Source organism: Pongo abelii, chromosome 21, assembly GCF_028885655.2.
Source record: "Pongo abelii isolate AG06213 chromosome 21, NHGRI_mPonAbe1-v2.0_pri, whole genome shotgun sequence".
Taxonomy (NCBI): Eukaryota; Metazoa; Chordata; class Mammalia; order Primates; family Hominidae; genus Pongo; species Pongo abelii.
In genome coordinates this window covers 66,802,167-66,819,087 of record NC_072006.2, presented here as the reverse complement: position 1 = coordinate 66,819,087, position 16,921 = coordinate 66,802,167, and the positions used below count along the sequence as shown (strand labels likewise).

Genomic DNA, 16,921 nt, shown 5'->3' with positions numbered 1-16,921 from the left:
TGCATAAGCAAGTATCTGACCTCAGAATGTTTATTTTGTCTTAGATATCTGTTTTTAAATGGATAATGTATTTGTCCTTTAAATCTCAGTTTTGCAATATGTTTCACAGCTTGTCTCCTTTCAACTAACTGGGTACCCTACCGCACCCTTGTCACCCATTGACAGCAAAACCTCAACCCTGGGCCTACAGACACAGAATGAACCTGCACAGGTAGGTTTTCATTATTTATTTATGACAAATATTCCACATCCGTGATTCTCTCCAGTCAAAAGTTCCTAGAACCAGGGGAAAAGGACAACGTTAAGACCACACCTCTGGAGTAGTCCTGGTCCACTCACTCTGCCCAAATGTGAGCCCCCAACCTTACTTTGAGACGATGCCATCGGCCTTGGCCAATCGGAGAATGGAATCATCTGACTCACCCTTAAGAAAAAAAAAAGCACATTAAGAATATTTCCACTCGGCTGCCTGAGATGGCAGAAGGTCAGCTGTGCCACCAGCCCATGTCTCTCCCGCGCTGAGCGAATGGAGACAGGCGCAGAAGGGAAGCCACCTCTCCCGGGGCAGCCTCCAGCCTGACTATGGTGGAGCGGGGTAGGGAGGCACCTCCTAGTGAGAGGCAGAGTCTGCTGCCTGAGTGTCTTCTCAGAGCACCCCTCTTCCACCCTCAAGAACCGGCAGGCAGCCAGCCCAGTCCACCTGGCTCAAACTACTCTGCCAGCAAATCTACTCAGGCACCATCACACACTCCAATGCGCACCGTAAAGTCCACGATGTCCCGAAGTGATGAGCAAAGCCCAGGGAAACACTCACCATCCTACGAATGGCCCCGCAGATAGCGTAAGTTTTAAACTGGCCATTAAACCTGCCTGTGACCTTGTCAACCTAGAAAGAGAAGAAGGGTCACCAACCACTCCTCCAAGTTTGGGAAACACCCATCCTCAAAGCCAGCCTCTGCCCGTACCTTCACCTTAGGGGCTCCTCCACAATGGGACGGCCTGCCTTCCCCGCACATACATCACAACCTTCCCGCCTCCCGGGCTCCCAGCTCACCTCGGCCACGTTCATCTGGATGGATGCGTGGTCCTTGGCACCGATGATGCGATTGCTAGCGGAGCTGTGGAGAAAGGACGCAGTGATCAGAGGGGACGTGGGCGGTAAGAATGAAAGAGGGGACAAGGGGGGTTGGGGGGGTATGAATGGAAAAGAGGAACGTCGGGGGCAGGACAAGTTAGGGACGTGACGACGTAAGGACCGGAGGAGTGTGGGGGAACAAGGGCAGGCGAGGGAACGAGGTGGTTAGCTAAGGACGGAAGAGGGGCATGTGGGGGGCGCTTACCATTTCCGCGGCACGTACAGGTCCACGAACTCGCCGGCATCGTTCTGCATTTCGAGGCTGGGCTGTGCCTGGGGAGTCACCGCGCAGCGCCGTGAGGACCGCCGGAACCGTGCCCCGGCTCCCAGCGCAAACCGGCCCCTAGGGTCACGTCCCCAGCCGCACCCAGCACCCCGCACCCCGTCCCCCGCACCCCGTCCCCCGCGTCTAAGCCCCCACTCCCGCCCCAGCCCCAGCCCTGAGCCTGAAGCCCGCGCCGCGCGCCACACCTGCTGCCACCACACCGCGCGCGCGAGAGAAAGGAAGCATCTAGTCACCCGGCAGAGATATCAGCGGGCAAGGAGGGGCCTCGGCGAGCGCTTCCGGGTCACGCCACCACAGTGAGTCTGCGCCGTGCGTGCTTGCCGGCCGATGCCGTGACGCACTTCCGCTTCCGGCGAGGAGGTTCTCGGACCCGCCCTGCTGTCCCTGGGGCGCGGGGCGTCGTCGGGGGTGGATGTCGCTGGGGGTGGTTGTCCTGTGTGGCGTCTTAGCCTAGCCCCTGGGTTGTGCCCCATGGACGCAGTCGACCCCTGTGAGCGCCGCGGGAGCCCCGAATAGCAGCTGGGAGAAGGGGCGAGGACTGAGCCTCGCTGCCCGCTGCCGGCCGGGCTAGAGATACGGGCGTGCCCCTCCTAGTGAGACTCCCGCCCCCTGGTCCCCTCACCCTGCGGCCACCTGGGGCGTGGGGCGGTGCTCCTGCCCGTGCACGTAGCCGCTGCTAGCGGAGGCCTGCTCACCTAGTGCCTGCCAGTCACTCCCCCGGGCCGGTGGGCGAAGGACACCCGCAGGAACTCGGCAGAGGAGAAATTCAGAGGGTTCCCGAGGGTAGGAAAAGACCCCGGCCCACCGTGGAATCAGAAACACCCGACCACTCTGCCTTCCCATGTTTCACCAGTCAGACCCCCAGGGCAGGGCAGGGGAAGCAGAATGCAAACTCGGGCACCGTTTCCCTGAAGCGTGTTGGCAGCATTTGTCGTAGTGCTAGAGGTGCATACCCTTGGACCCCGAAAACCCATTCCTGGCAATTTGCTCCAAGGAAATAAAGATGATACAAAGATGGACCCACGAAGTATGGTCGTTGGTTGTGGGTGGGGTCTTGAGGAAGGCCTTGTTGGCAGCCTGAACCCTGTTGCCAGGAGAAGCTCCAAGCCGGTTGACGGAAGGAGCAGCGCGGCCTATGTTGGGGTCTTCTCTGGGCGGGGGACATGATCGTAGGATGTAGAACTAGCCTCAGAAAACTAAGACTCAGTGGCCAGGTGCGGTGGCTCAGGCCTGTAATCCCAGCGCTTTGGGCGGAGGTGGGTGGATCACCTGAGGTCAGGAGTTCGAGACCCGTCTGGCCAACATGGTGAAACCCCGTCTCTACTAAAAATACAAAAAATTAGCTGGGCGTGGTGGTGGGCGCCTGTAATCCCAGCTACTCGGGAGGCTGAGGCAGGAAAATCGCTTGAACCCGGGAGGCAGAGGTTGCAGTGAGCCAAGATTGCCCACTGCACTCCAGACTGGGCAACAAGAGTGAAACTCTGCCTCAAAAAAAAAAAAAACAAGGCCCAAGCAGGAAAGGGGCTTGGCCAAGTCTAGTGGCAGAACTAGGGCCAAACCCCACAGCCCTCTCCCTGCCCCAACCTCTCCCAATTTCCCCCATCCCATTCCTCCACGGAGCAGTATTGACTGAGAAGTGCTGATGTCATGCTCATTCCTGGTGTCAAGGGTCCATTAATGGAGAAAAGAAAAATCCCAGACTGTGACACTAACATCTCAGAGTCGCCCCCACCCCACCTTTGTGGGAGTGTGCATGGCAGTCCCTCAGTTAAAATGTCCGCTTGGGACTTTGTTTTCCAGATGAGACAAGACCCCACGAGGACGGGCTCAGGACCACAAACATCCTACCTCTCCTATAGCAGCCCCATAGGCTAAGCCCCAGGAGCCTCTGGAAACACAGCTGGTGCCCACGCTGCCCCTTTGCCTGGACAACCCTAGTCCACACTGAGCTCCAAGTCTCAGCTCCCACATTCTTTCGCTGACCCAAGCCCACGTCAGCTTATACAGTTAAGGGCTTTCAGAGAACCCACTTTTCTTCTCGTGACAATCTGCTTGTCATTGGACACTGATTTGTGGAACTGTTTGGCATCTTCCCTGTCACCTGAGGCAGCTGGAGCTGCGCTCCTGTGGGGCTGCACACAGTAGGCACACTGGACACAGGATTAAGTGAAGGCACCAAGGATACCTGACACAGCACTGTCCGAGTCAGGCCAACTTCATTCCAACTGTGGGAAGGTTTAACATCTGGACCTGGTTGGAACTGAGGCTGCAAGTTCTGTTGGGCTTGGAAACCGCATGTTCATGTGGGCAGCACGTCTGCTGTTGCTTCCACTGCCTCCAGCAACCAGGCATCAGAAGTGAGGTCACTGAGGCTGCTGTCTTTCAGGAAGGTGACTCTGTTCATGCAGGCTCTGAGATGTGTGCTCTTTCCAGACCCTCAGCATGTGTACGGAGATGTCTTGATGTTTGCAGTTGGAGATCTGCAGAACTGACCTTCCCATCTGTGTCTGTGTGTGGGTTGCCCAGCAAGGCCTGGGAGGTTAAGAGATTCTCTCTAGCTGAAAAGCCAGAGACAGGGGCAGCCAGAGGATTAGAAAGGACAGAATAGCAGAAGGAACTCCAGAGGTCTGCAGAGGGTCTTCCTTGAGTGGTCAGGAGAGTACTGTCTACATTTCCTAGAGGCTGGAGTAAAAAACAGCCAGAAAGATTACTCAGTGCTCACACGGGACTGGAAACAGTGCTTGCTTTCCTCAACTTTTCCAAACTCACAATCACAAGACATTGGATGGAGTACTCAGAAAGCTGTTGCCTCAGTCACGGGGAATATTTATCCCTGCCCTGAATGTTTCCCAGGTCCCACCTAAGAAATCATAAAGGCAAGACCTGAAAGGATCAAACTGCTTCCAAGTAATTTAATTGCATCCCAGAAAAAAAGCTGAACAATATTCACAGGAATACAGTAATATCAAGCACCCAGTAAGGTAAAAGTCACATTGTGTGGCATCCAGTCAAAGACTGCCAGGCATTTAAAGAAGCAGGAAAATACGGCCTGTAAAAAAAAAAAAAAAAAGGAATCAATGGAAATTGTTCCAGAACTAAGACAGATGTTAGAGTTAGCAGACAAGGCCATTATTATAACAGTTTTTACATAACACCCTCCATATAGTGAAAAAACTTTGGCAGAGAAGTAAAAAAGATCCAGGGCCGCCGCACGGTGGCTCACGCCTGTAATCCCAGCACTTTGGGAGGCCGAGGCAGGTGGATCAGCTGAGGTCAGGAGTTCAAGACCAGTCTGGCCAGCATGGTGAAACCCCATCTCTAGTAAAAGTACTCTAGTAAAAATACAAAAATGAGCTAGGTGTGGCGGTGCGCACCTGTAATCTCAGCCAGACTCGGGAGGCTGAGGCAGGAGAATTGCTTGAACCTGGGAGGCAGTGGTTGCAGTGAGCCAAGATGGTGCCATTGCACTCCAGCCTGGGCAACAAGAGCAAAACTCCATCTCAAAAAAAAAAAAGATCCCAGTTATAGTAATAGATATGAATTTCCTCAGCTGCTGCTAAAATGGGGAGCAGGGAAGCTAAGGCTGTGCTGGGGTGAGGCCCTCATTTCTTCCGGCACTTAGCACCACAGCCAGCAGCCCCGCAAGCCTGTATCTTGGTCTCTATCCAAGCTTACCTGCATCTACGCAGCCCTCATCCTGCATGACAGTGAAGTGGCTGTCACAGAGGACAGGATCGATGCCCTCACTGAAGCAGCTAGTGTAAACGTCAAACCTTTCTGGTCTGGCCAGCGTCACAATCAGGAACTTCACTGGCAGTGTGGGGACTGTTGAGCCTGCTCCAGTGGTTGGTGCTGCCCCAGCAGGAGGTCCTGTCTCCTCCACCACTGCTGCCTGAGCTCATTAGGAGAAAAGAGAGGGAAAGAAGAATCTAAGGAGGCTGTTGAGGACATGGGCGCCTGTCTTTCTCACTGCTTTTGAAACATGTTCAATAATAAGTTGCACTCTAAAAAACTAACAGATGAAAACTACAATATGAATACAAAAAATATAAATGATACAATAAAAATATATGTTATAGAAATATATAAATGTTAAAAATATTTAAAATACAATAAATAAATAAGCCTGTAATCCCAGCATTTTGGGAGTCTGAGGTGGGCAGATCACCTGAGGTCAGGAGTTCAAGACCAGCCTGGCCAACATAGTGAAACCCCATCTCTACTAAAAATACAAAATTTAGCCGGGCATGATGGCACACACCTATAATCCCAGCTACTCGGGAGGCTGAGGCAGGAGAATCGCTTGAACCCTGGAGCCAGAGGTTGCAGTGAGCCGAGATCACGCCACTGCACTCCAGCCTGGGTGGCAGAATGAGACTCTGTCTGGAAAAAAACCCACTCGTGTATACTAGGGAATTTGACAAAGCTGCATATGTGCGTGTCCAGGACAGGATGCTCAGAGAAGACCTGAGAAGACCACTGGCCATCTATAGGTTCAGCACAAGCAGGAAGTGAAAGTGGAGCAGAATTATAAATGGCCTGCTTAGCCAGATGTGGTGGCGCACACCTGTAATTCCAGCTACTCCAGAGGCTGAGGTGGGAGAACTGCTTGAACCCAGGAAGCAGAGGTTGCAGTGAGCCAAGATCATACCACTGCACTCCAGTCTGGGCAACAGAGTGAGACTCCATCTCAAAAGAAAAAAAAGAAGGTAAGCTGCTAATAAAGGAGACACAGATATGTATAAATAAATACGTACATACATACATATGTAAGGGGCATGTTAAATGTTAAGGGAAGTCGGGCGTGGTGGCTCACGCCTGTAACCCCAGCACTTAGGGATATGTATAAATAAATAAATACGTACATAGATACATATGTAAGGGGCATGTTAAATGTTAAGGGACGTCGGGCGTGGTGGCTCACGCCTGTAACCCCAGCACTTAGGGATATGTATAAATAAATAAATACGTACATAGATACATATGTAAGGGGCATGTTAAATGTTAAGGGACGTCGGGCGTGGTGGCTCACGCCTGTAACCCCAGCACTTAGGGATATGTATAAATAAATAAATACGTACATAGATACATATGTAAGGGGCATGTTAAATGTTAAGGGACGTCGGGCGTGGTGGCTCACGCCTGTAACCCCAGCACTTAGGGATATGTATAAATAAATAAATACGTACATAGATACATATGTAAGGGGCATGTTAAATGTTAAGGGACGTCGGGCGTGGTGGCTCACGCCTGTAACCCCAGCACTTAGGGATATGTATAAATAAATAAATACGTACATAGATACATATGTAAGGGGCATGTTAAATGTTAAGGGACGTCGGGCGTGGTGGCTCACGCCTGTAACCCCAGCACTTAGGGAGACCGAGGTGGGAGGATTGCTTGAGCCCAGGAGTTTGAAACCAGCCTGGGAACATATGGCAAGACTTCATCTCTACAAAAAATTTTAAAAATTATGGCCAGGCACGGTGGCTCACACCTGTAATCCCAGCACTTTGAGAGGCTGAGGCAGGTGGATCACCTGAGGTCAGGAGTTCGAGACCAGCCTGGCCAACATGGCGAAACCCTGTCTCTACTAAAGATACAAAAATTAGCCGGGCGTGGTAGCACACGCCTGTAGTCCCAGCTACTCGGGAGGCTGAAGCAGGAGAATCGCCTGAACCCAGGAGGCAGAGGTTGCAGTGAGCCGAGATCGTGCCACCTTGCTCCAGCCTGGGTGACAGAGCAAAACTCCATCTCAAAAAGAAAAACAAAAAAAAAATTTAAAAATTATCCAGGTGTAGTGGCGCCTGCCTGGGGTCCCAGCTACTTGGGAGACTGAGATGGGAGGATGCTTTAGGGGGTCCAAGCTACAGTGAACCATGTTCCCACCACTGCACTCTAGCCTGGGTGACAAAGTGAGACCCTGTGTCAAAAGAAAAAAAAGAAAAAAATATTAGCCGGGCATGGTGGTGAGCGCCTGTAATCCCAGCTCCTCAGGAGGCTGAAACACAGGAATCACTTGAGCCCAGGAGACAGAGGTTGCAGTGAGCCAAGATCATGCCACTGTACTCTAGCCTGGGCAACAGAACAAGACTTCGTTTCAAAAAACAAAACAAAAATCAATCAAAATAATTCATCCTATAACACACTAAAATGGAAAACTACATGATCATCTCAAGATCAGGTAACCAGAAAGAGCATTTGACAAAATCTGACATCCATTCCTGATTTTTAAGAAGAGTAGCTTTCAGCTGGGCGCGGTGGCTCACGCCTGTAATCCCAACACTTTGGGAGGCCGAGGTAGGCTGATCACGAGGTCAGGAGTTCGAGACCATCCTGGGTAACACAGTGAAACCCTGTCTCTACTAAAAATACAAAAATAAATTAGCCGGGCCTGATGGCGGGCGCCTGTAGTCCCAGCTACTCAGGAGCCTGAGGCAGGAGAATGGCGTGAACCCAGGAGGCGGAGCTTGCAATGAGCCGAGATGGTGCCACTGCACTCCAGCCTGGGCAACAGAGCAAGACTCTGTCTCAAAAAACAACAACAACAAAAAAGCTTTCAGCAAAGTAAAGATGGAAGGAAACTTCCTCATCCCGAGAAAGGGCATCTGTGAAAGATACAACCAGTGTATTACTCACAGGTAAAGACGGAGTGCTTTCCTAGAGCCAGGAACAAAACAAGGATTTCTGCTCTCACCAGTTCTATTCAACACAATACTGGAGGTTCTAGCCAGGGCATTAAGGCAGAGGACAAAAAACATCAGATTGGAAAGGAAGAGGCCACTTTTCTTAGCAAACAGCATGATCATTTATGTAGAAAATCCAACTGAACCTACAAAAATGCTACTAAACTAATAAATGAGTTTAGTGAGGCTTCACGATGCAAGAGCAACACACAAACGTCAACTATATTTCAGTCAACTAGCAGTGAAAAATTGGAAATTGAAATTTAAAAATTAATACCATTTGGCCGGGCACGGTGGCTCATGCTTGTAATCCCAGCAGTTTGCAAGGCCGAGGCTAGCGGATCACCTGAGGTCAGGATTTCGAGACCAGCCTGGCCAACATGGTAAAACCCCATCTCTACTAAAAATACAGAAATTATCCAGGCGTGGTGGCAGGCGCTTGTAATCCCAGCTACTTGGGAGGCTGAGGCAGGAGAATCGCTTGAACCTGGGAGGCGGAGGCTGCAGTGAGCTGAGATTGCGCCACTGCACTCCAGCCTGTGCAACAGAGTGAGACTCCATCTCAAAAAAAAAAAATTAATACCATTTATAATGGCATTAAAAAAAAAGAAATATGGACCGGGCATGGTGGCTCACACCTGTAATTCCAGCACTTCGGGAAGCCGAGGCGGGCAGATCACGAGGTCAGGAGACCGAGACCATCCTGGCTAACACGGTGTAACCCTGTCTCTACTAAAAATACAAAAAAAAAAAATTAGCCAGGCATGGTGGCAGGCGCCTGCAGTCCCAGCTACTCGGAAGGCTGAGGCAGGAGAATGGCGTGAACCCGGGAGGCAGAGCTTGTAGTGAGCTGAGATCGCGCCACTGCACTCCAGCCTGGGCGACAGAGCAAGACTCCGTCTCAAAAAAAAAAAAGTTTTTTTATGTTTAATTTTTTGGGTACATAGTGGGTGTGTACATTTATGGAGCACATGAGATATTTTGATACAGGCATGCAATGCGTAGTAATCACATGGGAGATACGGAGTGTCTATCACCTGAAGCATTTATCATTTGCGTTACAAATAATCCAATACTATTTTAGTCATTTTAAAATGTGCAATTAAATCATTATTGACTGTAGTCACCCTGTTGTGCTATCAAACACTAGGTCTTATTCTTTCTGTTTTTTTATACCCATTAACCATCCCCATTTGCCCCCCTCCCCCAACTGCGATACCCTTCCCAGCCTCTGGTAACCATCTTTCTACTGTCTGTCTCCACAAATTCAATTGTTTTAATTTTTAGCTCCCACAAATAATAGTGCTGTGATAACCATCGTAGCGCATGTATCTCTTTCTTTCTTTTTTTTTTTTTTTTTTTTTGAGACAAAGTCTGGCTCTGTCACCCAGGCTGGAGTGCGGTGGTGCGATCTCGGCTCACTGCAACCTCTGCCTCCAGAGTTCAAGTGATAATCCTGCCTCAGCCTCCTCAGTAGCTGGGACTACAGGCGTGAGCCACCACACCTGGCCAGGTATCTCTTTCATATACTGATTTCCTTTCTTTTGGGTATGTGCCCAGCAGTGGGATTGCTGTATTTATGGTAGCTCTGTTCTTAGTTTTTTTTTGTTTGTTTTTTTGTTTGAGACGGAGTCTTGCTCTGTCTCCCAGGCTGGAGTGCAATGGTGTGGTCTAGGCTTACTGCAGCCTCCACCTCCCGGGTTCAAGCGATTCTCCTGCCTCAGCCTCCAGAGTAGCTGGGATTACAGGGGCCCGCCACCATGCCTGGCTAATTTTTGTATTTTTAGTAGGGATGGGGTTTCACCATGTTGGTCACGCTGGTCTTGAACTGCTGACCTCATGATCCACCCACCTTGGCCTCCCAAAGTGCTGGGATGACAGGCGTGAGCCACTGCACCTGGCCTACCAAACATTTTTTAAAGAACTAATACGAATCCTACTCAAACTATTCCAAAAAATAGAGGAGGGGGAGGAGGGGGGAATGCTTCCAATCATTTTATGAGGCCAGTATTATCCTGATACCCAAATCAGACAAAGACACATCAAAAAAAGATTAGAGGCCAGGAGTGATGGCTAATGCCTGTAACCCTAGCACTGTGGGAGGCTGAGGTAGGCAATTCCTTGAGCTCAGGAGTCTGAGGCCAGCCAGCCTGGGCAACATGGTGAAACCCCTCTACAAAAAATTTTAAAAATTAGCTGGATGTAGTGGTGTGTGTCTGTAGTCTCAGATGCTCAGGAGGCCGAGGTGAGAGGATCAGTTGAGCCAGGAGGTGGGGGCTGCAGTGAGCCATGATCATGCCACAGAACTCCAGCCTGGGCGACAGGAGACCCAGAAAAAAAAAAAAAGAAGAAGAAGAAAGAGAGAGAGAGAGAAAGGAAAGGAAGGAAAGAAAGAAACCCGCAGACTGGCAGAAAATATTTTCAAAACCTGTATCCGATAAAAGACCTGTATCCAGGCTGGGCGCAGTGGCTCACTCCTGTAATCCCAGCACTTTGGGAAGCCAAGGAGGGTGGGTCACCTGAGATCAGGAGTTGGAGACCAACCTGGCCAACATGGCAAAACCCTGTCTGTACTAAAAATACAAAAATTAGCCGGGCCTGATGGTGCACGCCTGTAATCCCAGCTACTGGAGAGGCTGAGGCAGGAGAATCGCTTGAACCCGGAGGGCAGAGGTTGCAGTGAGCCGAGATCTCGCCACTGCACTCTAGCCCGGGAGACAGAGCGAGACTCCATCTCAAAAAAAAAAAAAAAAGGAAAGGAAAGAAAACATATGTCCATACAGAGACTGGACTGAAATGTTCATCGAGGCTTTATGTGTCATAGCCAAAAATGGAAACAGTCCACACATACACCAACAGGCAGATGGATAAATAATGGTACGTCCCCCTCGAAAGACAGCATACTGTGTGATTTTATTTGTATAAACTCTAGAAAATGCAAACCAATCAAAACTGACAGGAATCATGGTGGTGGTTGCCTGGAGTGGTGAGCAAGTGGGATTACAGACAGACACAGGAAATGTGGGGAGTGATGGGAGGTGTCTGCTGTCTTGATGATGGCAGTGGTTTCACAGTTGCATATAAAAGTCAAAACATCGGCCGGGCGCGGTGGCTCGTGCCTGTAATCCCAGCACTTTGGGAGGCCGAGGCGGGCGGATCACGAGGTCAGGAGATCGAGATCATCCTGGCTAACACGGTGAAACCCCGTCTCTACTAAAAATATAAAAAATTAGCCGGGCATGGTGGCGGGCTCCTGTAGTCCCAGCTACTCAGGAGGCTGAGGCGGGAGAATGGCGTGAACCCGGGAGGCGGAGGTTGCAGTGAGCTCAGATTGCACCACTGCCCTCCAGCCTGAGCAACAGAGCAAGACTCCGTCTGAAAAAAAAAAAAAAGTCAAAACATCAAATTGTATCCTTTAAAAAGTGGATTTTATTTTGCATCAATTATAGTTCAAAAATTTTACAGAGACTATAGGTGCTATTTGGCAAGACTTTAGGACACACTCACTCACGCAAAGCATTGAAGTCCGCTCTCCTCTGGGCGCCGGGTGTCCAAGGCTGAGTTCTTCAAGGGAAACCTCTGCAACCTATATCTCCTGAGCCCGTGAAATCTGGATGAGCACTTCTTTAAGAAAACCTTCTGTACAAAATTGCAGACCCCCAAAACAGAGAGGGGAGTGTCCTCCTGAGGGAAGCCATCTGGGTGGCTCCATCAGGAGAGCCTCCAGGGACCTGCAGAGGAGGTGGCACTGCTTAGCTGTCAGGAGGCTTGGGGCCACCAGCACTGTCCCCAGAAGCCACTAGGCGGTGTCTGAGAGCAATGCTGGAGCAGGGACGGGGCTGGCTGAAGGGAGCTAAGCCCCTCCCCTCAGTCCCTCCACCCGCTGTCTGTACAGTAAGTTGTTTACTGGGCCTCCAGTGGGTCTCGTGGGAAAGGGCCAGAGGGCAGGTGTGAAGGAGGGATTGAGGAGGCAGGAGGACCCAGCACTCAAAGACACTGTCAGCCTGAGCCTTTTTTGCAGAATCCTAGAGCAGCCCCCAGTGGCTCAGAGCAGTTGCTGCCTTTGCAGGGTGATCCCAGTCAGGGTCTCTGAGTGCCCCTGCGTCCACCCCAGAGCACACTCACACCTGCTCCTGCCCCCATTTTGCCCCGCAATTACTATATATAACTTTGACTGCCAGTGTCACCCCAGATTTATGCCTCTTTAGCAGTGTGACCTGGCACAAATTCCTTAGCTGCTTCTCGCTCTAGCTATAAAGTGAAGCGACTGTCATGGAGCCACCCAGCCGTGCTGAAGTTGGCTGCTTTCAACAAATCAGTGCCTGTCCAGTGCTCAGAAAAAGGTGTGGCACCCAGGAGGCACCCAGCATACTAATACCATCATCACCATCATCATCACTACTACCATCATCGTCACCATCACCACCACCATCACCATCGCCACCACCATCACCACCACCATCATCACCATCACCATCGCCACCACCACCACCACCATCATCACGTCATTGCCATCACTATCATCACCACCACCATCATCACATCATCACCATCGCCACCACCACCACCATCGCCATCGCTATCATCACCACCATGGCCATCATCACCACCATCATCACCACCATCATCACCATCACCATCGCCACCACCACCACCACCATCATCACGTCATTGCCATCACTATCATCACCACCACCATCATCACATCATCACTATCGCCACCACCACCACCATCGCCATTGCTATCATCACCACCATGGCCATCATCACCACCATCATCACCACCATCATCACCATCACCATCGCCACCACCACCACCACTATCATCACGTCATTGCCATCACTATCATCACCACCACCATCATCACATCATCACCATCACCACCACCACCACCATCGCCATCGCTATCATCACCACCATGGCCATCATCACCACCACCACCACCAGCATCACCAGCACCACCACCACCACCAGCATCACCATCACCACCACCACCAGCATCACCACCACCATCACCATCATCACCATCATCACCACCACCACTATCATCACCACCATCATCACCACCATCACCATCACCACTATCATCACCACCATCATCACCACCATCACCATCACCACTATCATCACCACCATCATCACCATCATCACCAGCATCACCATCACCACTATCATCACCACCATCATCACCACCACCAGCATCACCACCACCATCACCACCATCACCATCATCACCATCATCACCACCACCACTATCATCACCATCACCACCACCACCACCACCACCATCATCACTATCATTATTGTCATGATTGTCTATCACCATCATCATCACTGTCACTATCATCACCACCATTGTCATTATCACCATCATCATCTTCACCATCATCTTCACTATCACCATCATATCCACCATCATCATCATCACCATCACAACCACCATCATCACCAACACACCGTCACCATCATCACCATCATCACCATTATCAACATTGTCATTGTCACCATCACCGTCATAACCACCATCGTCACCACCATCATTGTCATCATTGTTATTATGCCCAAGATCACAAGGCTAGGTCTGGATTTGGGGCTGTTGACTCAGGAGGCCACACTGTAGCCACCCCAATCTCACTCAGGCCCCTATTCAGGCTGCCTGGGCAGGTATCTGTGCACAACAGCCCTGGCTCCGCTCTCCAGCACCTCCTTCAGGCTCACCTCACAGGCAGGTAAACACGTTCTCAGACATGCTGTGGTGCAGGCTGGGAGAGGAGCCTCCCTCCTCCTTCCCAGAGCAGCTGTTTCTGGGCCAAGCAAGGCCCAGGCCAGCCCCAAATGCATTGTGTGTAGAAGGGAACAAGCCCAGAACAAGGAAATCCTCCTTCCAGGCCAGGGAGGTGGGTGTCCGGGTGAGTGGCAGGTCAGGGCCACGGGATGGGCCTTCTCCCAGAGCAAGCCCGACACTGAGCTACAGCCACCAGCCCCCACTCCTGCCCCAGATAGAACCCGCTCTTGGGTGAAGGCTACGACAGCCAGCCTCAGAGTGGGACTTATGGGGTGTGGGGAGCACACGGACCTGGCCGTGAGCTGTCGGGGGATTCCTGGGGCACTACCTCCTAAGCCATGACTCTGGGCATCCTCTCGTCTTGGAGGGGGCTGGAGAGGAGTAACAGCCCCGCCCCAGGTTTGCAGAGGCTCAAGTGAGGTCACCAACATGAGGGGGAGACCCAGCTGCCCGGGGGCCCTGGAGACTGTCACGGCATTTGTCACAGGGCTCCTGGGAGCATTGGGCCAGCGCATCTTTCTATTTTGTGCCATTCAGTTTTACTTTAACTCACTTTACTATTTTGTTTTTTGAATTTATTTTACTTGATGAGACTTTAGAATTTTTACATTGAGGGAGAACCTACCTATGAGAAAGTGCCCAGATCCTGAAGGTCCCACCCCTGTGGTCACGGCTAGCACTGGGTCAGAGCCTGGGGGGTCCAGGGTACCTTCCCCACGCCCCTCCCCGGAGGCTCCTTATGCCCCTTTCCAGGACATGGTGAAGACAGGCAGAGGGGCTGGGCTGGCCGGGCCCGGGCACTGGGTACTGGGTCCCACCATGAGTCTCCCTGGAGTACAGGCCGACCCAGCAGGGAGACCCGGAGAAGTCCTCTCCCCACACCTCCTGGGGGCTGGCTGAAATCTGAGCCAAATGACAGGAAAAGAGGCACTTCCATCCCAGTGGACACACCAAGGGCTCCCACGCTGGCCGGGCGCCAGGCCAGCTCAGCCAAACTGGTTCAAAGAGAGGAAGCTGAAGGGGAGACCAGAAGCAAGGCCCACTCTGCCTCCAGGACCAGGCCCGCCTGGGGCAGAGACTGGGGTCTGTCCCCACCCGGGACCTATGGGCCTGTATCCTGATCTGGGCCCAAGCTGACCTCTGACCCCAGCATAGATGGAGCCCCAGTCCCGGCTCCAGGCCAACTTCTTTTTTTTTTTGAGACAGAGTCTCGCTCTGTCCCCCAGGCTGGAGTGCAGTGGCACGATCTCGGCTCACTGCAAGCTCCGCCTCCCTGGTTCACGCCATTCTCCTGCCTCAGCCTCTCGAGTACCTGGGACTACAGGCGCCCGCCACCATGCCCAGCTAATTTTTTGTATTTTTAGTAGAGACGGGGTTTCACCATGTTAGCCAGGATGGTCTCGATCTCCTGACCTCGTGATCCGCCCGCCTTAGCCTCCCAAAGTGCCGGGATCACAGGCATGAGCCACCACGCCCGGCTTTTTTTTTTTAAGACAGAGTCTTGCTCTGTCCCCCAGGCTGGAGTGCAGTGGCATGATCTCGGCTCACTGAAAGTTCCACCTCCCTGGTTCACATCATTCTCCTGTCTCAGCCTCTCAAGTAGCTGGGACTACAGGCACCCGCCACCATGCCTGGCCAATTTTTTTTTTTTTAAGCTGGAGTTTCGCTCTTGTTGCCCAGGCTGGAGTGCAATGGCACGATCTCAGCTCACCGCAACCTCCGCCTCCTGGGTTCAAGCGATTCTCCTGCCTCAGCCTCCCTAGTAGCTAGGATTACCGGCATGTGCCACCACACCTGGCTAATTTTGTATTTTTTTTTTTAGTAGAGATGGGGTTTCTCCATGTTGGTCAGGCTGGTTTCGAACTCCCGACCTCAGGTGATCCGCCCACCTCAGCCTCCCAAAGTGCTGGGATTACAGGCGTGAGCCACTGCACCCGGCCTCCAGGCCAACTTCTGACCCCAGGCCCCAGCATTCCGGAGCCAGGGCAGCACCGTAATTAAGGCAGAGACCTGGGAATCAGACAGGCCTGTTTCTGGTGCCACCTCCACACACACCCAGCTCTTCCTCTCTCTGAGCCTCAGTTTTCCCATTTGGAGGCAGAACCTTTCCTCCTTAACCCTGGGTGGAGGTGAGGATTCACAAAGAAAAGGACTGCACCCCAGGGACACCATGAGGGGTGCACTATGCAAAGGCAGTGTCGAGTCCACACGGGGTGCACATGCAGACACAGAGAAAAACTAACTTTTACTTTTGCTGCTGTTTTCCCATTGAAAATGGGCCGCCTCTGGCTGGGCGCGGTGGCTCACACTTGTAATCCCAGCACTTTGGGAGGCCGAGGTGGGCGGATCACGAGGTCAGGAGATCGAGACCATCCTGGCTAAGATGGTGAAACCCCTTCTCTACTAAAAATACAAAAAATTAGCCGGGCGTGGTGGTGGGCGCCTGTAGTCCCAGCTACTCGGGAGGCTGAGGCAGGAGAATGGCGTGAACCCGGGAGGCGGAGCTTGCAGTGAGTGGAGATGGCACCACTGCACTCCAGCCTGGGCAACAGAGCGAGACTCGTCTCAAAAAAAAAAAAGAAAAGAAAAAAAGAAAATGGGCCACCTCTGTCTGCCTGTGTGTCCAGGAAGGGGCCTGGGACTGGCTCTCAGGGGGCCTAGCTCCTCCTGCCCTCTGGGAAATGTGGAGAATGTCTAAGCCAGCAAGCAGGCATGGGAAGGGAGTGGCCGGCCAGACGCAGGGCTCCATGGAACAAGGTCCCCAGTGCCAGGACAGGACAGCAGGCTCCATTCTTCCACCTGTGAACTGTGGCCTGAGAGGAGCCACCTCCTGGGAGGCCCACGAGGGGTCCTGACCGGCCACCTGGCACCTGCCGGGGCCGCGCAGAGACCCCGTGGCAGCCCTGTGGGAAGGGCAGTTATCAGCCCATTGACAGAGCAGGGACTGAGGCCAAGCGGGACGGAGTCGCTTCCCCTGAGTCATGATGTGAGGATTCGAGGGCCAGGCATGCCCAGTGGGAATGGCGGG

The 16,921-nt window shown here is 52.1% G+C and overlaps 1 protein-coding gene across 2 annotated transcripts; it reads right to left on the bottom strand.

The window, feature by feature from the left end:
• Positions 1–212: 212 nt before the first annotated feature.
• RPS21 (ribosomal protein S21) lies at positions 213–2,903 on the bottom strand. 2 transcript variants are annotated; one of them, XM_054541949.2, is made up of 6 exons: positions 1,607–2,903; positions 1,341–1,408; positions 1,055–1,118; positions 762–886; positions 369–424; positions 213–276 (listed from the first exon to the last, which is right to left on the bottom strand). In XM_054541949.2, exons 2-6 carry the CDS (start codon positions 1,388–1,390, stop codon positions 227–229), a joined length of 345 nt encoding a protein of 114 aa, XP_054397924.1. In that variant the 5' UTR covers positions 1,391–1,408; positions 1,607–2,903; the 3' UTR covers positions 213–226. The 2 variants fall into 2 exon arrangements, with proteins under 2 accessions (XP_054397924.1, XP_002830549.1); XM_002830503.6 differs by having other exon boundaries at positions 815–886; positions 1,607–1,680.
• Between the last annotated feature and the right edge of the window lie 14,018 nt (positions 2,904–16,921).